Source organism: Dendrobates tinctorius, unplaced genomic scaffold (assembly GCF_039654945.1).
Source record: "Dendrobates tinctorius isolate UK_male_01 unplaced genomic scaffold, ASM3965494v1 ptg000016l, whole genome shotgun sequence".
Taxonomy (NCBI): Eukaryota; Metazoa; Chordata; class Amphibia; order Anura; family Dendrobatidae; genus Dendrobates; species Dendrobates tinctorius.
Genome location: NW_027361684.1, coordinates 87,200,906 through 87,225,344, shown reverse-complemented (window position 1 = coordinate 87,225,344; position 24,439 = coordinate 87,200,906). Strand labels below are relative to the sequence as shown.

The 24,439-nt window shown below is 44.0% G+C and overlaps 1 protein-coding gene across 1 annotated transcript in view; it reads left to right on the top strand.

Moving 5' to 3' along the window:
• Positions 1-1,474: 1,474 nt before the first annotated feature.
• OTC (ornithine transcarbamylase) overlaps positions 1,475-24,439 on the top strand; it is a 160,374-nt gene continuing 137,409 nt past the window's right edge. The window contains exon 1 of the mRNA XM_073566021.1: positions 1,475-1,611. Within this exon, the coding sequence (XP_073422122.1) occupies positions 1,538-1,611 (74 nt within the window). The 5' untranslated portion in view covers positions 1,475-1,537. The remainder of the gene's footprint in view (positions 1,612-24,439) is intronic.

Sequence of the window (24,439 nt, the reverse complement as noted above, 5' to 3'; positions counted from 1 at the left end):
CCAGGCCCTATTAAAGTAAAAGAGACACCTTCAGCAGCACTAAGGCTACATTCTGTGAAGGTGGCTCTTATGTTTATGATCCCTAGGAATGCTGAAATAAAGACTTTCATAAATTGCCCGCCATACCTTTATTGCGTCATGGAGGTATGTTTTCTCCCACTGTCTCAACCGCTTCGCAGCCATCTATCATCCCCCTCTTGCATCTGTGCACCGCCTCCTCTGTTCCTCGTTACGTGACCGGCGCCTGTGCTCTGCAAACATTTCTCGGGCATGCACCTTGCACGCTGCCCGGGAACTTACAACAGGCGATGATGTAAGGATATTTCGCCTGTGTGTAGTGGAGGCCCCAGATCCTGCCCCGCAGTGTGTTATGATGTATTCACACTGCGGGGCTGGGAATCTGGCGCCGGCGCAATAAGGATCTCTGCGCCTGTCCCCATCTCCCGCTTTCCGACTCCTGCCCTAAAGGCATCCGCCCAGGTGATGAATCACCACATCTTTCTTTCCCTGTGCTGGCCCACTGCTATGATGCGCAGTGGCCGTGGATAACGTGGACTGCAGCGGTTTAACGTTACGTGGCTGCCAAGCTTCTGGGCCTATAGCCCATGTGGACACTTTGGGCACCCTGGCCATGTCTGACCTAACTTCCCAGAAACTCCTGTCTTACCACCCAGCAGCCCCTCCTATACTTAACCACCTATAACCATACTATAAACTATACCTACAGTGCACACTAGTATGCCCCATCTAGTTGCCCACAAAGGAACTACACCTACCCTTATCTATAAGAACTATAGTACAAAGGTGCCCTCCTCTAATGTCCCAAAACGATGCACTTTACTTTCCCTAAACTGTACATGAGCATTAGTACACATCATCACATTATTTTACAGTATATACAATATTACACTAAAGGAACACAACATAATGTAATATAGTTCTACAAAGAATGGTAACACATGTATGAATGAGGCAGTACCATAAATGTGAGCAATAATACAAATTACTATGGAGCAGTACCACAAATATTAATCACAGACATTACCAACATTAGCATATGGAAATATTCACACATGGAAAACAATCAGAGGAAGGGAAACAAGGAGGTAATTCTATCTCACCCCCTTACAGACACACACTGATTAAACATCACTGGGTTGGTGTCGAGCAGTGCATAATCATGTAAATTGCTCAATCTCAGGAGACAAATCAGGCTGCGTGCAGATCATCTGTAGTAGCCACTTCTGATCACATTTTTACTGGATCATTGGTAGTAGTGTGATATTGAATAACAAACTAATTAAAAAGGTTTAAAGCTTTTAACGTAAATTTACTTGAAACTCAAGTTACAGCAAAATCCATCCCAGACTGTTCCAAAGACGTTAAATATTACACAAGGTGAACCTGACTGTGCACACATAGGCCCGCAGTGAGGTGACCCTTTGATCAATTGGGAAATCACTGTAGGTTTTATAAATACATCAACGGCCTGTGCACATCCACAGTCCACACAGCCTTGTATTAGACCACAGGTAAAATGCTATACCACCTGAGGACCTTACTCAGTGCTGCCTGGGGACAAAGCAACAGACTCCTTGTTCGTAATTTACAGTAAGTTACTATGAAAATGTTGTGATTGTAGTGGACCTTTTTTAAAATATTGCATTCAATCTACTAATGTAATTCAATTAAAATAAAGCATCAGCAGCGCTCCAAAGATAAAAGCTGAGAACAGTGTGAGCCTTTATTCACCTACAACACTACATTCTGTGCTTGAGAAAAGCTTCATTGTGCATTCTAGGTGAACATAGACGCATACAGTTTCACCTTTTGTCCTTGGATTGCTGCCTCTACTTTTTCACTTTGTAGAGGGTTTCACCTGGCTTAATATACCTAGAAAACTTTTTGCACCCATTTCTGTGGACTATGCGGCTGCTTTTTTTTGGTTTTCTATATTAACCACTTTAACCCTCAAGGCTGTTTGCTCCTTCATGACCAGGCCAAATTTTACAATTCTGACCAGTGTCAGAGGTAATAACTGTGGAACACGTCAGCGGATCCCAATGATTCTGAGACTGTTTTTCCATGACATATTGTACTTTATGATAGTGGTAAAATTTCTTCGATGTGACTTGCATTTAATTGTGATGAAAAAAAGAAATTTGGTGAAAATTTGGAAAATTTAGCAATTGTCAAACTTTTAATTTGTATGCACTTAAATCAGAGAGATATGTCACACACAATAGTTAATAAATAACATTTCCCACATGTCTACTTTACATCAGCACAATTTTTGAAACATGTTTTTTTTGTTAGGAAGTTCTAAGGGTTAAAAGTTGACCAGCGATTTATAATTTCTTCGACAAAATTTTAAAAACTTTTTTTAGGGACCACATCACATTTGAAGTGATTTTGAGGAGTCTATATGACAGAAAATACCCAAAAGTGACACCATTCTAAAAACTAAACCTTTCAAGGTACTCAAAACCACATTCAAGATGTTCATTAACCATTCAGTTGCTTCACAGTAATTTTTTGAATGTGGAAGAAAAAAATGAGCATTTAACTTTCATTCACAAAAATTTTACTTTTGGGCCATTTTTTTTTATTTATCAAGGGTAAAAGGAAAAAAATGGACCCCAAAATTTCTTGTACAACTTCTCATGAGCATGATGATACCCCATAAGTGGAAGAAACCACTGTTTAGGGACATGGCAGAGCTCAGAAGGGATGGAGCGCTATAAGACTTTTAGAATGCAAAATTTGCTATATTAATTAGTGGATGCCATGCCACGTTTGGAGATCCCCTGATGTGCCTAAACAGTGAAACCCCCCACAATGACACTATTTTGGAAAGTAGACCTCTCAGGGAACTTATCTGGATGTGTGGTGAGCACATTGAACCCTCAGGTGCTTTTCAGAAGTTTATAACATTGAGGGTAAGTTCACACTAGGCATTTTTGCTGCTTTTTTATGCAGAAAAACCTGATTTCTTGGCAGGAAAGGAGCTGCGGCAAAAATGCAGGTTTTGGTGCATTTTTGGTGTGATTTTTGTTGCGATTTTGTTGCGGTTTTGGTGCATTTTTGGTGACTTCTGCATAAAAAACGCTTCAAATAATGATACCTGTGTTTTTGCTGCATTTTTGCAGCGTTTTTTCAACACCCATTCAAGCCAATGGGTGAAAAACGCTGCAATAACGCTGAAAGAAGTGACATGCTCCATTTCCAAAAAAGCAGCAAAGCACAAAATCCTGATGACACAAAAAAACAACGTGTGTGCATGATATTTCTGAAATCTCATAGGCTTTGCTGGTACTTTAACCCCTTCACCCCCAAGGGTGGTTTGCACGTTCATGACCGGGCCAATTTTTACAATTCTGACCACTGTACCTTTATGAGGTCATAACTCTGGAACGCTTCCATGGATCCCGGTGATTCTGACATTGTTTTCTCGTGACATATTGTACTTCATGATAGTGGTAAAATTTCATTCAAATAACTTGCGTTTATTTGTGAGAAAAACGGAAATTTGGCGAAAATTTTGAAAATTTCGCAATTTTCCAACTTTGAATTTTTATGCCATTAAATCACAGAGATACGGCACACAAAAAACTTCATAACTAACATTTGCCACATGTTTACTTTACATCAGCACAATTTTGGAACCAAAATTTTTTTTTGTTAGGAAGTTATAAGGGTTAAAAATTGACCAGCGATTTCTCATTTTTACAACACCATTTTATTTTTAGGACCACATCACATTTGAAGCCACTTTGAGGGGTCTATATGATAGAAAATACCCAAAAGTGACACCATTCTAAAAACTACACCCCTTAAAGTGCTCAAAACCACATTCAAGAAGTTTATTAACCCTTTAGGTGCGTCACAGGAATTTTTTTGAATATTTAAAAAAAAATGAACATCTAACTTTTTTTCATAAAAAAAATACTTCAGGTTCAATTTTTTTTATTTTACCAAGGGTAACAGGAGAAATTGGACTGCAAAAGTTATTGTGCAATTTGTCCTGAGTAGGCAGATACCTGATATGTGGGGGGGAACCACTGTTTCGGTGCATGGCAGAGCTCAGAATGGAAGGAGCGCCGTTTGACTTTTTCAATGCGAAATTGTCGGGAATTCAGATTGGACGCCATGTCACGTTTGGAGAGTCCCTGATGTACCTAAACAGTGGAAACCCCCTACAAGTGACCCCATTTTGGAAACTAGACCCCCCAAGGAACTTATCTAGATATGTGGTGAGAACTTTGAACCCACAAGGGCTTAACAGAAGTTTATAACGTACAGCGGTACAATTAAAAAATCATATTTTTTCCACAAAAATGATCTTTTCACCCCAATTTTTATTTTCCCAAGGGTAACAAGACCCTAAAAGTTATTGTGCAATTTGTCCTGAGTACGCTGATACCCCACATGTGGGGATAAACCACTATTTGGGCGCATGGCAGAGCTCGGAAGGGAAGCAGCGCCATTTGACGTTTTTGGCTGGAATTGAGATCGGACACCATGTCGCGTTTGGAAAACCCCTGATGTACCAAAACAGTGGAAACCCCCCACAAATGACACCATTTTGGAAACTAGACCCCCTAAGGAACTTATCTAGATGTGTGGTGAGAACTTTGAACCCCCATGGGCTTCACAGAAATTTATAACATAAAGCCATACAATTAAAAAATCATATTTTTTCCACAAAAATGATCTTTTCACCCTCAATTCTTATTTTTCCAAGGGTAACAGGACCCTAAAAGTTATTGTGCAATTTGTCCTGAGTACGCTGATACCCCACATGTGGGGGTAAACCACTATTTGGGCGCATGGCAGAGCTCGGAAGGGAAGCAGCGCCATTTGACGTTTTTGGCTGGAATTGACATCGGACACCATGTCGCGTTTGGAAAACTCCTGATGTACCAAAACAGTGGAAACCCCCCACAAATGACACCATTTTGGAAACTAGACCCCCTAAGGAACTTATCTAGATGTGTGGTGAGCACTTTGACCCCCCCAGTGCTTCACAGAAGTTTATAATGCCTGGGCGTGAAAATAAAAAATTCGTATTTTTTCCACAAACATGATCTTTTAGTCACCATTTTATTATTTTCCCAAGGGTACCAGGAGAAATTGGACCCCAAAAGTTGTTGTCCAATTTGTCCTGAGTATGCTGATACCCCATATGTGGGAGAAAACTACTGTATGGGCACATGTCGGGGCTTGGAAGGGAAGTAGTGACGTTTTGGAATGCAGACTTTGATGGAATGGTCTGCGGGTGTCATGTTGCCTTTGGAGAGCCCCTAATGTACCTAAACAGTGGAAACCCCCCACAAATGACACCATTTTGTAAATTAGACCCCCCAAGGAACTTATCTAGATGTGTGGTGAGCACTTTGAACCCCCCAGTGCTTCACAGAAGTTTATAACGCCCGGGCGTGAAAATAAAAAATTCGTATTTTTTCCACAAACATGATCTTTTAGTCACCATTTTATTATTTTCCCAAGGGTACCAGGAGAAATTGGACCCCAAAAGTTGTTGTCCAATTTGTCCTGAGTGATACCCCATATGTGGGAGAAAACTACTGTATGGGCACACGTCGGGGCTCGGAAGGGAAGTAGTGACGTTTTGGAATGCAGACTTTGATGGAATGGTCTGCGGGTGTCATGTTGCCTTTGGAGAGCCCCTAATGTACCTAAACAGTGGAAACCCCCACAAATGACCCCATTTTGAAAACTAGACCCACTAAGGAACTTATCTAGATGTGAGGTGAGCACTTTGAACCCCCAAGGGCTTCACAGAAGTTTATAATGCCAGGGCATGAAAATAAAAAAATCGTATTTTTTCCAGAAACATGATCAATTAGTCCCCAATTTTTTCATTTTCCCAAGGGTAACAGGAGAAATTGGACCCCCAAAAGTTGTTGTCCAATTTGGCCTGAGTACGCTGACACCCCATATGTGGGAGAAAACTACTGTATGGACACACGTCGGGGCTCGGAAGGGAAGCAGTGACGTTTTGGAATGCAGACTTTGATGGAATGGTCTGCGGGTGTCATGTGCGTTTGGAGAGCCCCTGATGTACCTAAACTATTGAAACTCCCCACAAGTGACCCCATTTTGGACACTAGACCCTCCACGGAACGTATCTAGATGTGTGGTGAGCACTTTGAACCCCCAAGTGCTTCACAAAAGTTTATAACACTCGGACGTGAAAATAAAAAAATCATTTTTTTCCACAAAAATGATATTTTTGCCCCCAATTTTTTATTTTCCTAAGGGTAACAGGAGAAATTGGACCCCAAAAATTAAATTGTTTTGCAATTTGTCCTGAGTAGGCTGATACCCTACATGTGGGGGTAAAACACTGTTTGGGTGCATGGCAGAGCTTGGAAGGGAAGGAGCACCATTTGACTTTTTCAACTCAGAATTGGCTGGAATTGAGATCAGATGCCATGTTGCATTTGGAGAGCCCCTGATGTGCCCAAACAGTGGAAACCCCCCAATTATGACTCCAACCCTAACCCCAACACACCCCTAACCCTAATCTGAGCCCTAACCCTAGCCCTAACCCTAGCCCTAACCCTAGCCCTAACCCTAACCCTAGCCGTAACCCTAGCCCTAACCCTAATGGGAAAATGGAGATAAATACTTTTTTTTTAATTTTATTATTTTTCCCTAACTAAGGGGGTGATATCGGGGGGTTTGATTTACTATTTATGGCGGTTTTTATATTTGGCAGCTGTCGCACGCTAAGACGCTTTTTATTGTAAAAATAGTTTTTGCATCACCACATATTGAGAGCTATAAGTTTTCCGTATTTTGACCCACCAAGTCATGTGAGGTCTTATTTTTTGCGGGACGCAGAATGAACAAAAACCAGCGTTTCATGAATTTCTTTTGGGGGGGTGCGTTTACACCGTTCCGCGTGCAGTAAAATTGATAAAGCAGTTTTATTCTTTGGGTCAGTACGGTTACAGCGATACCTCATTTAGGTCGTTTTTTTATGTTTTTGTCGGTTTTATGCAATGAAAACTATTTTATATAAAACATAATTATTTTTGCATCGCTTTATTCTGCGAGCTATAACTTTTTTATTTTTTTGCTGATGATGCTGTGTGGCAGCTCTTTTTTTGCGGGACAAGATGACGTTTTCAGTGGTACCATGGATATTTATATGCGTCTTTTTGATCGCGCGTTATTACACTTTTTGTTTGGCGGTATGATAATAAATCATTATTTTTTGCTTCGTTTTTTATTTTTATTTTTTAAGGGGTTCGCTAAAGGGGTTAACTAATGGGACAGTTTTATAGGGTGGGTCATTACGGATGCGGCGATACCTAATATGTGTACTTTTGTTGTTTTTTTTTTTTTATTATTTCCAAAAAATGGATTTATTGGGGGAATATTTTTTTTTTTTTTCTAATTTATTTGGCGATTTTTTTTAAATTATTTTAACACTTTTTTTTATTTTTTTTTTTACTTTATTAAATAGTCCCAGGTGGGACATCACTGTCCTGTGACAGATCGCTGATCTGTCACATCACAGATCACTGTGACAGATCAGCGATCTGACACAGGCACTGCAGAAGGCTTCCTCCTGCACTTTGCAGGCACTGAGGAAGCCAGCTTCCTCAGGCCCCCGAAGGCCCCCGTCGCCATCTTGGATTCGGGGGCCTGGAGGAAAGGAGCCCCCCGCAGCAGCGCTGCACATTGCGCTGCCGTGGGGGGCTCAGGGAAGCACGGAGGGAGCCCCCTCCCTGCCGATGCTTCCCTTTAACCCCCGGTACACCGCAATCATGTTTGATCGCGGTGTGTAATGGGTTAACGTGTCGGGGGCGGTCCGTGACCGCCCCTGACACATTGTGCCGGGTGTCAGCTGTGATAATCAGCTGACATCCGGCCGCGATCAGCGGCGCTCACCACGTGGGCGCCGCTGATCGCGCCGACGTACTATCCCGTCCATGGGCATAGGGGCCCAGGTCCCATGGACGGGATAGTACGTCGGATGGCAGAAAGGGGTTAAAAAGCAGCTGAAAATTAGCAGACAAAAACGCAGCAAAAATGCCCGGTGTGAACACACCCTAAGCCATGAAAATGAAAAAAATCACATTTTTTCCCACAAAAGTGGTTTTTAGCCCCACATTTTGCATTTTCATAAGGGTAATAGGAGAAATTGCACCATACAATTTGTTGTGCAATTTCTCCTGAGTACGCCGATACCAAACATGTGGAAGAAATCTACTGTTTGGGCACACAGGAGGGCTTGGAAGGGAAGGAGCGTAATTTGATTTTTTGGATGCATAATTTGCTGGAATAATTAGCAAACGCCATGTCTCATTTGGAGAGCCTCTAACATGTCTAAATAGTGAAAAACCCCCACAAGTGACTCTAATTTGGAAACTAGACCCCTCAGGGAACTTACCTAAATGTTTAGTGAGCACCTTGAACCTTCAGGTGCTTTACAGAAGTTTATAACATTGAGCCGTGAAAATACAAAAAATGAAAATTTTCCCACAAAAATGATTTTTAGCCCAAAATTTAGCATTGTCATAATGGTAACAGGAGAAATTGCACCATACAATATGTTGTGCTTTTTTCCTGAGTACATATGTGGGGGAAAACTACCGTTTGAATGCACGGCACACCTCAGAAAGGAAGGAGCAATGTTTTGGAACGCAGACTTTGATGGAATTGTGTTCAGTTGTCATGTCGTGTTTGGAGAGCCCCTGGTGTGCCTAAACAGTGTAAAACTCCCACAAGTGACCACATTTTCAAAACTAGACCCCTCAAGGAATTTATTTAGATGTGTGGTGAGCATCTTGAATCTCCAGGTGGTTCACCGAATTTTACAATGTTTCTCTGTGAAAATGAAAAAAAAAATTACTTACCCACAAAACTGTTGTTTTAGCCATCATTTTTTTCATTTTCACAAGGATAGCAGGAGAAAATGGACCCCAAAATGTGTTGTATACTTTCTCCTGAGTACAACGATATCCCATACCTGGTTGAAAACTACTTTTGAGGCACCGTGCAAAGTTCAGAAGGGAAGAAGTGCCATATTGGAGTTCACATTTTGCTGGAATAGTTTGAGGGTGCCATGTCACATAGGCAGAGCCCCTGAGGTGCCAGAACAGAAGTATCCCCCCATACATGACCTCAATTTACAACCTACACTCCCGAATGAATTCATCTAGGGGTGCACAGTGATCATGTGTGCCTCACAGATTTTTATACTATTGGGCGGTGAAGAAAGAATAATTACATTTTTACCACTAAAATGTTGTTTTAGCACCAAGTTTAATTTTTCTATGGCCTCATAGGAAAAAAAGACCTTTGTTGTAAAAATTTCCCCGGATGCACCAATACCCTACATGTAAATGGGAAATACTTTTCAAGCACTACTAGTACAAAGCTCAGAAGGGAAGAAGCGCCATATTATAGTGCAGATTTTACTGTTATGGTTTGTGGGTGCCATGACCCACTGGGAGAGCCCCTGAGGTGTCAAAACAGCAGAACTCATAAGTGACCCCATTTTGCAAAATACACCTCTTGATGAATTAATCTATGGGTTCAGTGATCATATTGACACCACAGGTGTGTCAAAGAATTTTATACCATTGTGCTTTGAAGAAAAAATAATTACATTTCATCCACAAACATTTTTTATTTAACCCAAGATTTTACATTTTCTCACTGAGAAATGGGTAAAAATGGCACCAAAATTTGTCCCAAAATTTCTTCTGAATGTAGAAATACCACATATGTACAGTACTTCTTAGTCATACGGAGTGACAGAACGATATTTGCCTCCTGGTGCACAAATTTTTCTAGAATAGTTTACGGACTCCATATACATAATGCAGGCTCCATATGGTATAATACACCTCATATAGTATAATGCACATCCAGTATAGTATACTGCAGCCCCCATATAGTATAATGAAGCCCCTGTATGGTGTAACGCACACCCCATATAATATAATGCAGCCCCTATATGGTATAATGCAGCCCCTTATATCAAAATGCAGTTCCATATGGTAAAATGCAGCCCCATATAGTATAATGTAGCCCCCTTACAGTATAATACACACCCTACAGTCCTTCAGTATTATGGCCATCATGTACTCACCAATTTAAAAAAAACAAACAAAAAAACAACTCACATCTCCTAATTCCCTCGCTGTTCTGGTTCAGAGACCAGATGCTCTTCTGGTCTCTGTGTTTCCTCAGCTGCTCCACTGTCCGCACATTTGTTTTTCCTTTTTTATCAAGCGTTTAGGCTCTGTGTTCATCCATCCTGGTCTCTTTAAATGCTTTCAATTCTTCCTTCTTTTCGGAATTGTTACTGATTACTGAGCAGGATGCCATCTTAAAGTGAACCTGTCAGCAGGATTGTACACAGTAACCTACACACACTGTAAGATCTGCGTCGTTATACTGATTAAAATCATAGCTTGGTTGATGAAATCCGTCTTGTGGTTATTGTTTAATCTTTATTTGCAATGTTCAGCTAATGAGATTCTCGTGCTACGGGGTGGCATGGAGGGGTCTTCATGTGGTGCTTTGCTTAGCTATTCATATGGATGGCTTTTGACAGGTCTCTGATCTCTCAGTGACCTGCCCATTATTTTCCATACTGCATAGAATATTGTGTGGAAAGCAAAATTAATATTTATCACGCAGGCGCTGACGACTGTGCATGCGCTATTGTGTGATACAATGGCTAATATGCAAATATTCATTTATGATTTAGTCATATAGTATTGTGTGGAGAAAAAGAAATTACCTTCATCAAAATGATGCCGGCACCGCTGCCTGCGCAGTAGCATCTATCTCATTCCAATAGATGCTACTGCGCAGGCACTGCTGCAGGCACCATTTTGCTAGAAGAAAAAAAAGATGGCATCAGCGGTGCCTGGCAGTAGGATCTATCGGAACGCGATAGATGCTACTGCGCAGCCGCCACCACTGGTGCCATTTTTTTCTCCACACAATAGTATATGACTAAATCATAAATGAATATATCCATATTGGCCATTGTATCATGCTACAACGCAGGCGCCAGCATGATGAATGTTAATTTTTTTGGTGCCATTTTTTTCTCCACACAATAGTATATGACTAAATCATAAATGAATATATGCATATTGGCCATTGTATCATGCTACAACGCAAACGTCAGCATGATGAATGTTAATTTTTTCCGCGCAATAATCTATGTAGTATGGAAAATAAGGGTCTGGTCACTGAGGGATCAGTGACCTGTCATAAGCCATCAGTATAAATATCTAATCAGAGCACCACATGAAGACCGCCTCCTCCAGGCCAGCCCTGGAGCACGAGCATATCATTTAATCAAAACTGAAAATAAGGATTGAACAACAACCACAAGATGGATTTCATCAACCAAGGTATCATTTTAATCAGTATAACAGCGCCGACCTGACAGTGCCTGTAGTTTACTGAGCACAATCCTGCTCACAGGTTCGCTTTAAAGAAACCTAACAAGTCTGTTAGAGTTCTTGCTGGTTGGTAGGTAATCAAATACTGATTTCATGCAATAAAATGCAATTTAATTATTTATAAATCATACAATGTGATTTTCTGATTTTATTTTTAGATTCTGTCTCCTACAGTTGATGTACCTGTGATAAAAATTACAGACCTCTCCTTACTTTGTAGGTGCAAAAACATACAAAATTGGCAGTGTATCAAATACTTATTTTCCCCACTGTGTACATACTGTATATGTGTATATACAGTATATATAGTGGATTGTGAAAGTATTCACCCCCTTGTATTTTTACCTATTTTGTTACATTATAACCTGTGCTTAAATATTTTTGTAATCTGATTTGTGTGTGATGCATCAGCACTAAATAATGTAAGTTGATGAAGTGAGGTGAAAAAAATATAGGCATAAATTAAATTTATGGGATCAAATAACTAACAATTGGCATGTGCATATGTATTCACCCATTTTCTAATGAAGCCCCTAAAAATTTCTGGTGCAACAATTATCTTCATAAGTCACATGCTTAGTGAAAGGACATCCACCTGTGTGCACTTTAAGTGTCACATGGTCTGTCAATATATACACATCTTTTCTGAAAGGTCACAGAGATGCCACACCATTAAGTGAGAGGCACCACTAACCAAACAACACCATGAAGACCATGGAGATTTCCAAACAAGTCAGGGACAAAGTTGTTGAGAAGTACAAGTCAGGGTTATAAAAAAATCAAAATATCTGATAATGCCCGGAAGCACTCTCAAATCCCTTATCATCAAATTGAAAGAACATGGTACCACAACAAACCTTCCAAGAGAGGGCTGCTCATCAAACTTTTAGTACGGGCAAGGAAGGCATTTATCAGAGAGGCAGTGCAGAGACCAAAGGTAACCCTGAAGGAGCTGCAGAGTACCCAAGCTGAGACTGTAGTATCTGACCATATGACTACAATAAGCCATAAACTCCATAGAGGTGTCCAGGGCCGGCGTTAGGGGCAGGCAGACCAGGCAGCTGCCTAGCACCCCCTCTCTTCCAAGGGCCCCCAACCAGTGGTGTGCCACTAATAGCGGCACACCACGCAGCCACTCTGGGGTCCATGAGTAAGGGGGGCCTGATGCTGCCCCCTGCATCGTGCATTCAACTTATCAGCATAATAGATGCCGATACAGTTGGAAGCAGTGATGGAGGAGTGTCATATGATGCTCCCTCTCCCATCACTCCTGCTCTGCTTGTGACTCAGTGTGTGCCAGCAGTGGAGCTGATGAGATGCTCTGCAGAAGTCAGAGCAGCGGGGGAACAAGGAGAGAAAAGTATTGTGTGTATATGCATTATAGTGTGTGGGTGGCTGCACTATACTGTTTGTTGGGATTGCATTATACTGTGTGTGGGGGGCTGCACTATACTGTGTGGGGGGCTGCATTATACTGTGTGTGGGGGGACTGCACTATACTGTATTTATGGGGGTTACATTATTCTGTGTGGGGGGACTGCACTATACTGTATTTGTGGGGGATACATTATTCTGTGTGTGGGGGGCTGCACTATACTGTGTGTGTAGGAACAGCACTATACTGTGTGTGTGTGGGCTGCATTATACTGTGTGTGGGCTGAATTGTACTGTGTGTGGGGGGACTGCATTATACTGTATGCGGGGAAGCTACACTATACTGTGCTTGTGGCTGCATTATACTGTATGTGGTGGGGCTGCACTAAACTGTGTGTGTGGGGGTGCAGTATACTGTGTTTGTGGGGGCTGCATTATACTGTGTGTATGGAGGGAGGGCTGCATTATACTATGTGTGTGGGGGGCTGCATTATACTGTGTGTGTGGGAGGAGGCTGCATTATACTGTGTGTGGTGGGGTGCTGCGTTATACTGCAAGTGGGGGGCTGCATTATACTGTGTGTGGGATGATCGATACTGTGCGTGTGTTTGTGGGTGGGACTGAATTATACTATGTGGGGCCTGCCTTATACTCTGAGGGGCCTGCATTATACTCTAAGGGGGCTGCATTATACTCCAAGGGGGCTGCATTATGCTCTATGAGGTTGCTAATAATAATAATCTTTATTTTTATATAGCGCTAACTAGAGATGAGCGACTTTGCCTTTTTTCGGGTCGAGTCGGGTTTCATGAAACCCGACTTTCTCAAAAGTCGGGTCAAACGAAATCGGCCGATTATCATGAAAAGTCGAAGGCTGACTGAAACACGAAACCCAATGCAAGTCAATGGGGAACCAAGGTCGGCAGGGAGTGGAGGACAGGAAACACACCTACAGTGCCCAGGGGAACCTGAGTTTCATCAGGGTCAAATTCTGGCTGTGTAGAGTGCGAGGGGAATGTAGTGGTCTGGGTCAATGTACCAGCAGAATCATCTAGCAGTGGCTGGGCATCAGTGCACTTGTGGCGCCCCCAGGAGTACAGTCGCCACAGTAGCATTACCTTCCTCCTAGGGAGTGTGATGTCTTGCTTGGGAGCAACGAAGGATCTCTCTAGCAGTTAAACCAACACACAACACAGTTCCCACTCCAGGCCAGCAGGGAGACCTCTGAACCTGACTGCTGAGGAGCTGCTCTCTGTGGTCGGAAGGAGGTAAGTTAGGGCAGTCTGTGAAGGGAAGGGGAAGTGTGTGGACGTGAGAAGGGGAGCTGGAGGATGAGCAGAATTAAGGCTCACTCCTAGCTGGAGCGTATGGTCAGGATTCCGGTCTCCGAGTTTGTAGGGACACTGACGGTCCTGCAGCAGAAACCGGAGGAAGTAGCAGCCAGCTGTAAATGCTCTGTTCCCATCTAAGGCTCGGAGGCCCCAGCAGTGACATGTGTGAGCCAGAAGGAAAAGGCTATAGTTGCCTGCCATACGAGAAAGTTCCAAAAGAGAGTCAACAGGGGGAACTTCAGTGAACTCAGTACTGCGGGTACCTCAGATAAGCGCTAGAACGGAGGCCACACTACCTATCTGCAGAGAGAGAATTCCAAATTTGCTTCCAGGCTGACCAACTCCTTCTCCATCTGTACTCTGGGTCCTGGACGGCACTTACCAAGTTCAGGTAAAGGAACTGCACGACTGTGTCTGTCATCTTTCTCCTGCACCTGGCGCACGGCTCTACTACATCCTGCACTGCACACTATCTACCAACTTTTTCATCTGCCCTGCGACTACGGCCCTACCTGTGCAGGGCTTCTAAATCTTAGCTGCACGACAACATCTGTCCCAGAGAAGCGACACTGCAGCATGGGTCAATCTGATCAGAAACTACAGGTGGTGTCACGTATCATTCACCTGTAAACGTTATTCACCCCTTTGCATGGACGCCCAGGGCCACGGAATGGGTCATCGCCACCAACGTGACACATCCCTCTGAGACACCGGCCTGGTACCGATTAACCCCACTGCCCTGGCTGGCCACCCACACTCCATGTCAGATTCATCTTGGACTGGGGAATTCACTATTTGACTTGATAACCCAGGCATGGTATGATAGAAAGAGCTACATGGACTAATGTGAAGTGTGGCCTGCTGCATCATTCACTTTTGGTGGGGGTGAAGGACACAAGGAAAGGGGTTCTTCCTGACCAGGAGCCAGCACTTGACGACTCAGTGCTTGCATTTTTTGAAACTTCAGAAGAGGAGGGCATATTTGCTGGAGTCTGTTTCAGCAATGTAAGCCAAAACCAGTTCCTGATGCTCCAACTTTAAAAGCGGTTAACCTACTCCCAGAAAAGGTAGCCTTCCAGGCGTTCCGGAGCCAGACCATGACGCAGGATCAACACCTCCTGTCTTAGCTGCTATTGTGCTTTTGCCACTAACAGCAGATGCACCACCACCATCAGCACCAGCTGGCCCCCCCACGTCCGCAGCCTCTTCCACCAAACTTCAAAATGTTGCAGAACATGAACCCAAAATAACATCAGATATATGGTACTGTATCAGAAGCGTACAGCTCTATACAGTCAAAGGATGATTGTCAATCTCCCTATATATATCCTCAGTCACACAGAGACGCTCACAGGCTCAGTATGGATTAGACAAGAATATAAAAAGTAGAAAAAGGGTACTGTATCATCAGATAGCAGGTATATATGGTATAGTTTAAACATTCTAAATCTCCGTAGATATTTCAGGAGGCAGACACAGACGCTCTCAGGCTCAGTATGGATTACAACACAATATAAAAAGCCGTAAAACGGTAATGGATCTGAAGAGTACAACTGTACACAGTGTAGGGGTCATTGTTGTCAATCTCAGCATTTATTTCCACAGTCAGAAAATAACTCTCACTTGGTCAGTTTGGATTAGACAAGATTATATAAAGCAGTAAATGGGTAATGTATCACAAGCATAGAGCTGTATACACTAGTGTTGGGGTAATTTTTAAATGTACATCTAAATTGCAGGACTAACCCACAGACTGTCACATGCTCAGGATGGATCACACCACAATATAACAAGAAGATCCGCAAGAAACAATCACACATGTGGGACAATGTTCCAGGTGTCAATGATACACTTAGAGTGGTGGGTGGAGGAGGACTTCCTGGCAGAAAGGGTACAGTATCACCAGATACCAGGTATATATAGCATAGTTTGAACATTAAAAATGTACGTCTATATATTCAGGAGTAGTGTTGAGCCACCCCGCCAGTATTCCAGTTCGTTTTGGTTCGTCGAACACGAGGCAAGTTTGTCGAATGTTTGTTGAACGTTCGACGAACAACGTCGAACACCATTGAAAACAATGGCAGGCAAACACAAACACATACAAACACATAGAAAACAATTACAAACACCTTAAAAGGTGTCCCAAAGCAGACAAAATGCTCAGAATACAAAAATAACATATGGAAAACGGCAACTACATATAGAAAAGAGGTGGAGGAGTAAAAGGAGGAGGAGGAGACACAGATGTAGGCATGTCATGCCCTTATGAAGTCAAGAAAGGCTGGAATAAAAATGTAAAATACCAAAAAGCAGTAAAAATCTGAAATCGAAGATGATCATATACCTTCGGACTTCCCACCATAAATTAGGCCAACTGCTGATCGGGCGGCGTTATTCACACGAATCTCCGAACAGCGTCCATGAAGGCAAAGTGTTTGGTTTCCGGGGGCAGTATGGTTGCAAAGCTGAACCTTAAAGGAATGACCAGAAGGGCACCACCAGGAGTGGAGCCTGCAGCTTAATTCGACTCCACCCGGGAAACCTCAACCATGCCAGCTACAGAAAAGATTGACAGATTGCTAGCTTTGTTGATTCTGTGAGTGGTGGTGGATGTCCATTTTTAGTTGTGCTAGCGATTTGTCAGCTTAATTCCGTTAACGAACGAGACTCCGGCATGCCCCCGCAGTACACGTCAAGCTTACTAGAGGGACACGCGAGGCTCTGGCACGCAAAATCGATCAATAACAGGTCTGTCATGCCCTTACATGTCCAGGGCTGCATGCGCGCTACACTGAAAGGTCCAACGTGTGTCGCTTACAGGTGCAGATAACCCGCTGATCCCCGTTAGTGATGTGGATCTGGGATTACAATTCTTCCCTGCGAACGAGGATTTCCCAGTAAGTCTTGGTCAACCGGAATTAGGCCTAACCGGCATTCCAGAAAAAATGAAAAAATTAAGCGTCCAAACCACAGGTGCTGTAGCTTGCTTAACAGCTGGGCTCCTATGCTGAGTAGCAAGCAGTTCTTACATAAACAGGTGGCATAGCTTGGTTCATTGGTGGGCTCCTCTGCTGAGTAGCAGACAGTGCTACAAGGCCCAAAAGGATTTTCTGGACAAGATGCGGTAAAAAATAATTAGAAACACACACGGTGTAGCTCCTTTACAGGTGTAATACACCGCTTGCTAACACACACCGCTACTAAGCCATGAAACAGTCTATTAACATTGAAAACCATTATTAATGTGAAAATGAAGTTATGCTTTTGGTGAACGAACCGTTCTCGAACGGAACCTCGAATAGCCGAATTTTAAGCAAAGTGTTAGAGTTCGACGAACGGCTCGAACACTGCCCAAAACAGCTGGAATTTTAACTTGGCAAACAGGTCGACTCAAACACCGCTCATCTCTAATCAGGAGGCAGACTCAGACGTTCACAGGCCCAGTATGGATTCGACAAGATTGTAGAAAGTTGAGAAAGGGTACATTATCACCTGATAACAGGTATATATGTAGCATAGTTTACACATTAAAAAGCTATGTCTATATATCAGGAGGCAGACTCAGACGGTCTCAGGCCCAGTATGGATTCGACGTGATTGTAGAAAGTTGAGAAAGGGTACAGTATCACTGGATAGCAGGTATATATAGCATAGTTTAAACATTAAAAATCTGTGTGTATATTTCCGGAGTCCGACAAAGACACTCACAGCCTCAGTATGGATTAGACAAGAATCTAAAAAGTAGAAAAAGAGTTATGTATTCAAAGCGTACACCAGTATACACTGTTGGGGTATTTTTCAATCTTCATATATATTTCAGTCTCAGTAAGACAGTCCAGACTCTCCGCAAGAGGAAACGAGATGGATACAAGTACAGTCGGAAAGTCGACTGATTGCAGAAATTTTAGAATTACTAATCACGGTAAAAACTCCCGGGAGAATTCTCAGAGGCGATGCTGACCCTCAATTACTTTGTCTGTGGAGACAGCGAAAACAGTTCTTGTGAAGAAAGGTTTGTTGTATCGCAGTACCGTGGAACTCATCACTGTTACTCATCTCCATCAAATTGTGATCACAGGGACAGATGTAGACCTTGCCCTCACTGCCTATCATGATCTGTCAGGTAACTTTGGAGTGCAAAAGACACAAGCCACAGGCCGTAGGCGATTCTATTGGATTGGCATGAGAGGACACATTTAAAAATGTGGGCAGGAATGTCACACGTCTATGAGTCGGAAAATCGTGAAAGCTGATGATAAACCACCACTGCATCTCATTGTGAGTCAACGTCCATAACAAATGAAAGCCATTGATCATCTGAAGATAGAGCCCAGCAGGACAGGGCATAGCTATGTCTTAACCATCATCTATCATTTCACCAAATTGGTATTGGCAGTCCCAGTGAAGTATTTAACAGACCAAACTACACAGTGATGGAGCAGGGAGAGGTAAGTATTGCAAGTGCTGGTGCCCTGAGCAAGCAGGGGGGCCCACTCATGGGCGGCGGTACTGGCACAGGGCCCCTCATAGTACGCCGGTGTGTCTGACGGCGGGTGTGCATCCCCACCGTCAGAGACACTTGATTCTACTATGAGGGACCTTGTGCCAGTGCTGTTGCCAAAGAGTGTGCCCACCCACCTGTCCAGGGCAATGGCACTCGCATGGGTGCGTGCGCCAGGTGGTGACCCCGGCCCTGTGGGGGGAGGCAACCCAGTTAGGGAGGTGGAAAAAATGGCATATGTTGATGTTGGACATTCAGCAGCTTCAAATGGAGTAATTGGAGAAGTCCGCAGAAGAGGAGGACAAAAGCAAGCCATTTTTTGGGCAACCTACGTGTCAGCAGGGGAGGGTGGGAGAAAATCCTTTGAAACCCATGCATGGTTCATTTTAATGAAGGTTAGATCATCAACATTTTCAGGATTGATCCAGCAGCACTGAAGACTCGTTCAGATAACACACTAGCAGCAGGGCAAGCGAGCTCCTGTAAGGCATATTGTGCCAATTCAGGCCAGGTGTCAAGTTTACTGGCCCAATAGTCAAAGGGGAATGACCGGTGAGGGAGAACATTGATATGGGAGGAGAAGTAGTTTGTTACCATAGTTGACAACTGCTGTCTCCTGTCACTTTCGATCGATGCAGTATTACCAGTCATGTGAGCGGTACTTGAAAAATCAGTCCACAACATGGTCAGGAAACCCCTGTGTCCAACGCCACTTCGGCTGTGTGCACTACGAACACCTCTTCCATGTTGCCCCATACGGCTCGTTGGAAAAACATCACCGCCGCTGTGTGCTGGGAATGCCTCAAACAAACGGTTTACCAGAGTTGCTTGTTTGTTAGCCAATATTAGCTCAAGGTTCTCCAGTGGCATGATGTTTTGGAATTTGCCTTTATAGCGTGGATCCAGGATGCTGGCCAACCAGTAGTCATCATCGTTCATCATTTTGGCCGTGCGGGGGTCCCTTCTTAGGAACTGCAAGGCATAATCAGACATGTGGGCCAATGTTCCAGGTGTGAATGATGCACTGCGAGTGCTGGGTGGAGGAGCACTTTCTGGCAAATCAACATCCCTCCAGTAACGCACAAACAAACCCTGCACCTGACCTTGCCACGCCAACATTTTTTCTTGCCCCCTTAGAAGCATCCTCCTCCCCAAAATGATCATCCCCATCATCATCCTCCTCTTCCACGAGACTTCCCTGAGCAGACAAAGGCTTCCCTCCTCCTCTTCCTCCTCGGCTGAAGACGCCTGCTCCTTAATGTGCGTCAAAGTTTGCATGAGCAGACGCATTAGTGGGATGCTCATGCTTATGATGGCGTCGTCTGCGCTTACCAGCCGTGTGCATTCCTCAAAACACTGAAGGACTTTACAGAGGTCTTTCAGCTTTGACCACTGCACACCAGACAACTCCATGTCTGCCTGCAAACTGTCTGACCGTGTATCCTCCCACAAATAAATTACAGCCTGCCTCTATTCGCACAGCCTCTGAACCATGTGCAGGGTGGAGTTCCACCTTGCTGCAACGTCGATGGTGCTTGGGAAGGTGGAGCAATCGCTACAGCAGCTTCTGCATACGACTGGAGTGTACGGGCCACCGGCGGATGTGCGAGCACAGTCTTCGCACCTTATGGAGCAGGGGTGTTAAATCCGGATAATTATTGAGGAAGCACTGCACCACCAGGTTCAAGGTGTGAGCCAGGCAAGGTATGTGTCTGAGTTTTGAAAGGGCTATGGCTGCCACAAAATTCCGGCCATTATAACTAACTACCTTGCCTGCCTCAAGATGTAGACTGCCCAGCCATGACTCAGTTTGTCGCTGCAAGTAGTTGGCCAATACCTCCGCGGTGTGTCTGTTGTCGCCCAAACACATCATCTTCAACACAGCCTGCTGACGCTTAGCACTAGCTGTTCGATAGTGGGACAACTCGTGTGCAACACTGGCAGCTGCGGATGGAGTGCTCGTGCGACTGCGCTCTGTGGACAAGCTTTTGCTTCTGGAGGAGGAGGTTTGAACGCCTACAGCCAACTGTTTCCTATACCGTGGGCTAGGCAGCACTGTCCCACCGCCGCTGTCCCCTGTGGACCCTGCATCCACCACATTAACCCAGTGCGCCGTGATGGACACGTAACGGCCCTGGCCATGACTACTGGACCATGCATCTGTTGTGAGGTGCACCTTTCCTCTCACTGATTGCTTGAGTGCATGGACAATGCGGTGTTTCACATGCACGTGGAGGGCTGGGATGGCTTTTCGCGAAAAGAAGTGCCAACTGGGTAGGTCATAGCTTGGTACTGCGTAGGCCATGAGTTCGCGGAAAGCTTTTCTTTCAACCAACCGGTAGGGCATCATCTCTAACGAGATTAGTTTGGCAATGTGGGCGTTCAAAGCCAGTGTACGCGGATTAGAGGATGAGTACTTTCTTGTCCTACTCATAGTCTCTGGTAGGGTGAGCTGGACTTGAGAGCTGCATATGGTGGAATTAGCGGTGGACATGGAGGACTGAGGGTTGGTGATGGTGATGGTGTTGGTGGTGTTGCTGATGGCCTAGATTCAGTCTTTCATAGCAATAACATTGTGATTCCATGACTGCTTTGCCCTTGCGACGACACCTCGACATTTGCTGCTGGGTGTGTGCTAACCAGTGGGCTTACAGTGGGGAAGCGATGTAGCGTTGCTGACTACCTTCATTTGGAGCAGCTGCACATGTGGTAGCAATAACATTGTGATTCCATGACTGCTTTGCCCTTGCGACGACACCTCGACATTTGCTGCTGGGTGTGTGCTAACCAGTGGGCTTACAGTGGGGAAGCGATGTAGCGTTGCTGACTACCTTCATTTGGAGCAGCTGCACATGTGGTACGTGAGGTTCAGTAGTCCATCCACGCTTGCAAGTGCATGGTGATTAAATGTCTAAGCATGCAACTGGTATTCAAATTTCTCAGATTTTTCCCTTGGCTAAAGGTCTTTGCGCACTTCTTACAGATAACTTTTGCCTGATCAATTGGATTTTGTTCAAAAAAGTGCCACACTGCACTCTTCCTACTATGGAAGACATTTTGAGACCTTGCACGCTGTGCTAATTTGACCGTCTGGTCAAGTTGTCCTGCAACTCTTTTGGTTTTTATAACATGTTTTTGGACTGCTATGGTCATGCCAGATAACAGCTGTTGCGATGTCGTTGCCTGCTGCGGATCCTCCTCCTCCTCTTCTGAGCTATTGGCAGCGGCACCCTCTTCCCCCAATGGATGCCAATCTGGGTCAACAACTGGGTCATCCATCACCTCCTCTTCAATTTCATGTGCACCTTCCTCTGTGTCACCGTGTAAGGTGGTATAGTATGCGGGAATGTGCACCTGAGTTTCATCAGGGTCTGATTTTGCCTCAGTACACTGCAAGGACAATGTAGTGCTCTGAGTGAATGTACCAGCAGAAAAATCCAGCAGTGGCTGTGCATCAGTGCACTCCATGTCAGGTTCATCTTGGACTGGGGAATTCACAATTTTACTTGCTAACCCAGGCATGGTATGTAAAAAAAGAGCTCCATGGAGTAATTGGTAGTGTGGCCTGCCACATCCTTCACTTTTGGTAGGGGTGAAGGACACAAGGAAAGGTGTTGTTCCTGACCAGGAGCCTCCACTGACAACTCAGTGCTTTTATTTTTTGAAACTTCAGAAGAGGAGGCGAGAGAGCTGGAGGCTGTGTCAGCAATGTAAGCCAAAACTTGTTCCTGAAGCTCCGGCTTTAAAAGTGGCTTACCTACTCCCAGAAAAGAGAGCCTTCGAGGCCTTGTGGAGCCAGACGATGACACAGGCTCAGCACCTCCTGCATTAGGTGCAATTGTGCTTTTTCCACTACCAACAGATGCAAAACCACCACCATTGGGACCAGCTGTAAACCCCCGCCCACTTCCATGGTGTCTTCCACCATACTTCCTCATTTTTGTGAAAATGTACCCAAAATACCACCAGCTATATGGTACTGTAAGACAAGGTAGAAGGTGTATCTACTATTGGTGAGAATTTGAATCTCACTATAGATTTGAGGACGCAGAACTAACGTCTCAGGCCCAGTAGAGCTTACACCTCAATGTAACAGGCTGAAATTAGATGGTGTATGACAAGATGAAGGGTGTCTATAGGATTGGTGAAAATTTGAATCTCACTATAGATTTGAGGACGCAGAACTATTGTCTCAGGCCCAGTAGAGATTCCACCTCAATATAACAGGCTGAAATTGGATGGTGTATAACAAGGTGGAGGGTGTCTATAGGATTGGTGAGAATTTGAATCTCACTATAGATTTGAGGACGCTGAACTATTGTCTCAGGCCCAGTAGAGATTACACCTCAATGTAACAGGCTGAAATTGGATGGTGTATGACAAGGTGGAGGGTGTCTATAAGATTGGTGAGAATTTGAATCTCACTATAGATTTGAGGATGCAGAACTATTGTCTCAGGCCCAGGAGAGATTCCACCTCAATATAACAGGCTGAAATTGGATGGTGTATAACAAGGTGGAGGGTGTCTATAGGATTGGTGAGAATTTGAATCTCACTAGAGATTTGAGGACACTGAACTATTGTCTCAGGCCCAGTAGAGATTACACCTCAATGTAACAGGCTGAATTTGGATGGTGTATAACAAGGTGGAGGGTGTCTATAGGATTGGTGAGAATTTGAATCTCACTATAGATTTGAGGACACAGAACTATTGTCTCAGGCCCAGGAGAGATTACACCTCAATGTAACAGGCTGAAATTGGATGGTGTATAACAAGGTGGAGGGTGTATATAGGATTGGTCAGAATTTGAATCTCACTATAGATTTGAGGACGCAGAGCTATTGTCTCAGGCCCAGGAGAGATTACACCTCAATATAACAGGCTGAAATTGGATGGTGTATGACAAGGTGGAGGGTGTCTATAGGATTGGTGAGAATTTGAATCTCACTATAGATTTGAGGACGCAGAACTATTGTCTCAGGCCCAGGAGAGATTACACCTCAATATAACAGGCTGAAATTGGATGGTGTATGACAAGGTGGAGGGTGTATATAGGATTGGTCAGAATTTGAATCTCACTATAGATTTGAGGACGCAGAACTATTGTCTCAGGCCCAGGAGAGATTACACCTCAATATAACAGGCTGAAATTGGATGGCGTAAGACAAGGTGGAGGGTGTCTATAGGATTGGTGAGAATTTGAATCTCACTATAGATTTGAGGACGCAGAACTATTGTCTCAGGCCCAGTAGAGATTACACCTCAATGTAACAGGCTGAAATTGGATGGTGTATGACAAGGTGGAGGGTGTCTATAGGATTGGTCAGAATTTGAATCTCACTATAGATTTGAGGATGCAGAACTATTGTCTCAGGCCCAGGAGAGAATACACCTCAATATAACAGGCTGAAATTGGATGGTGTATGACAAGGTGGAGGGTGTATATAGTATTGGTGAGAATTTGAATCACACTATAGATTTGAGGACACTGAACTATTGTCTCAGGCCCAGGAGAGATTACACCTCAATATAACAGGCTGAAATTGGATGGTGTATGACAAGGTGGAGGGTGTCTATAGGATTGTTGAGAATTTGAATCTCACTAGAGATTTGAGGACGCAGAACTATTGTCTCAGGCCCAGGAGAGATTACATCTCAATGTAACAGGCTGAAATTGGATGGTGTATGACAAGGTGGAGGGTGTCTATAGGATTGGTGAGAATTTGGATCTCACTAGAGATTTGAGGACGCTGACAATGATGCT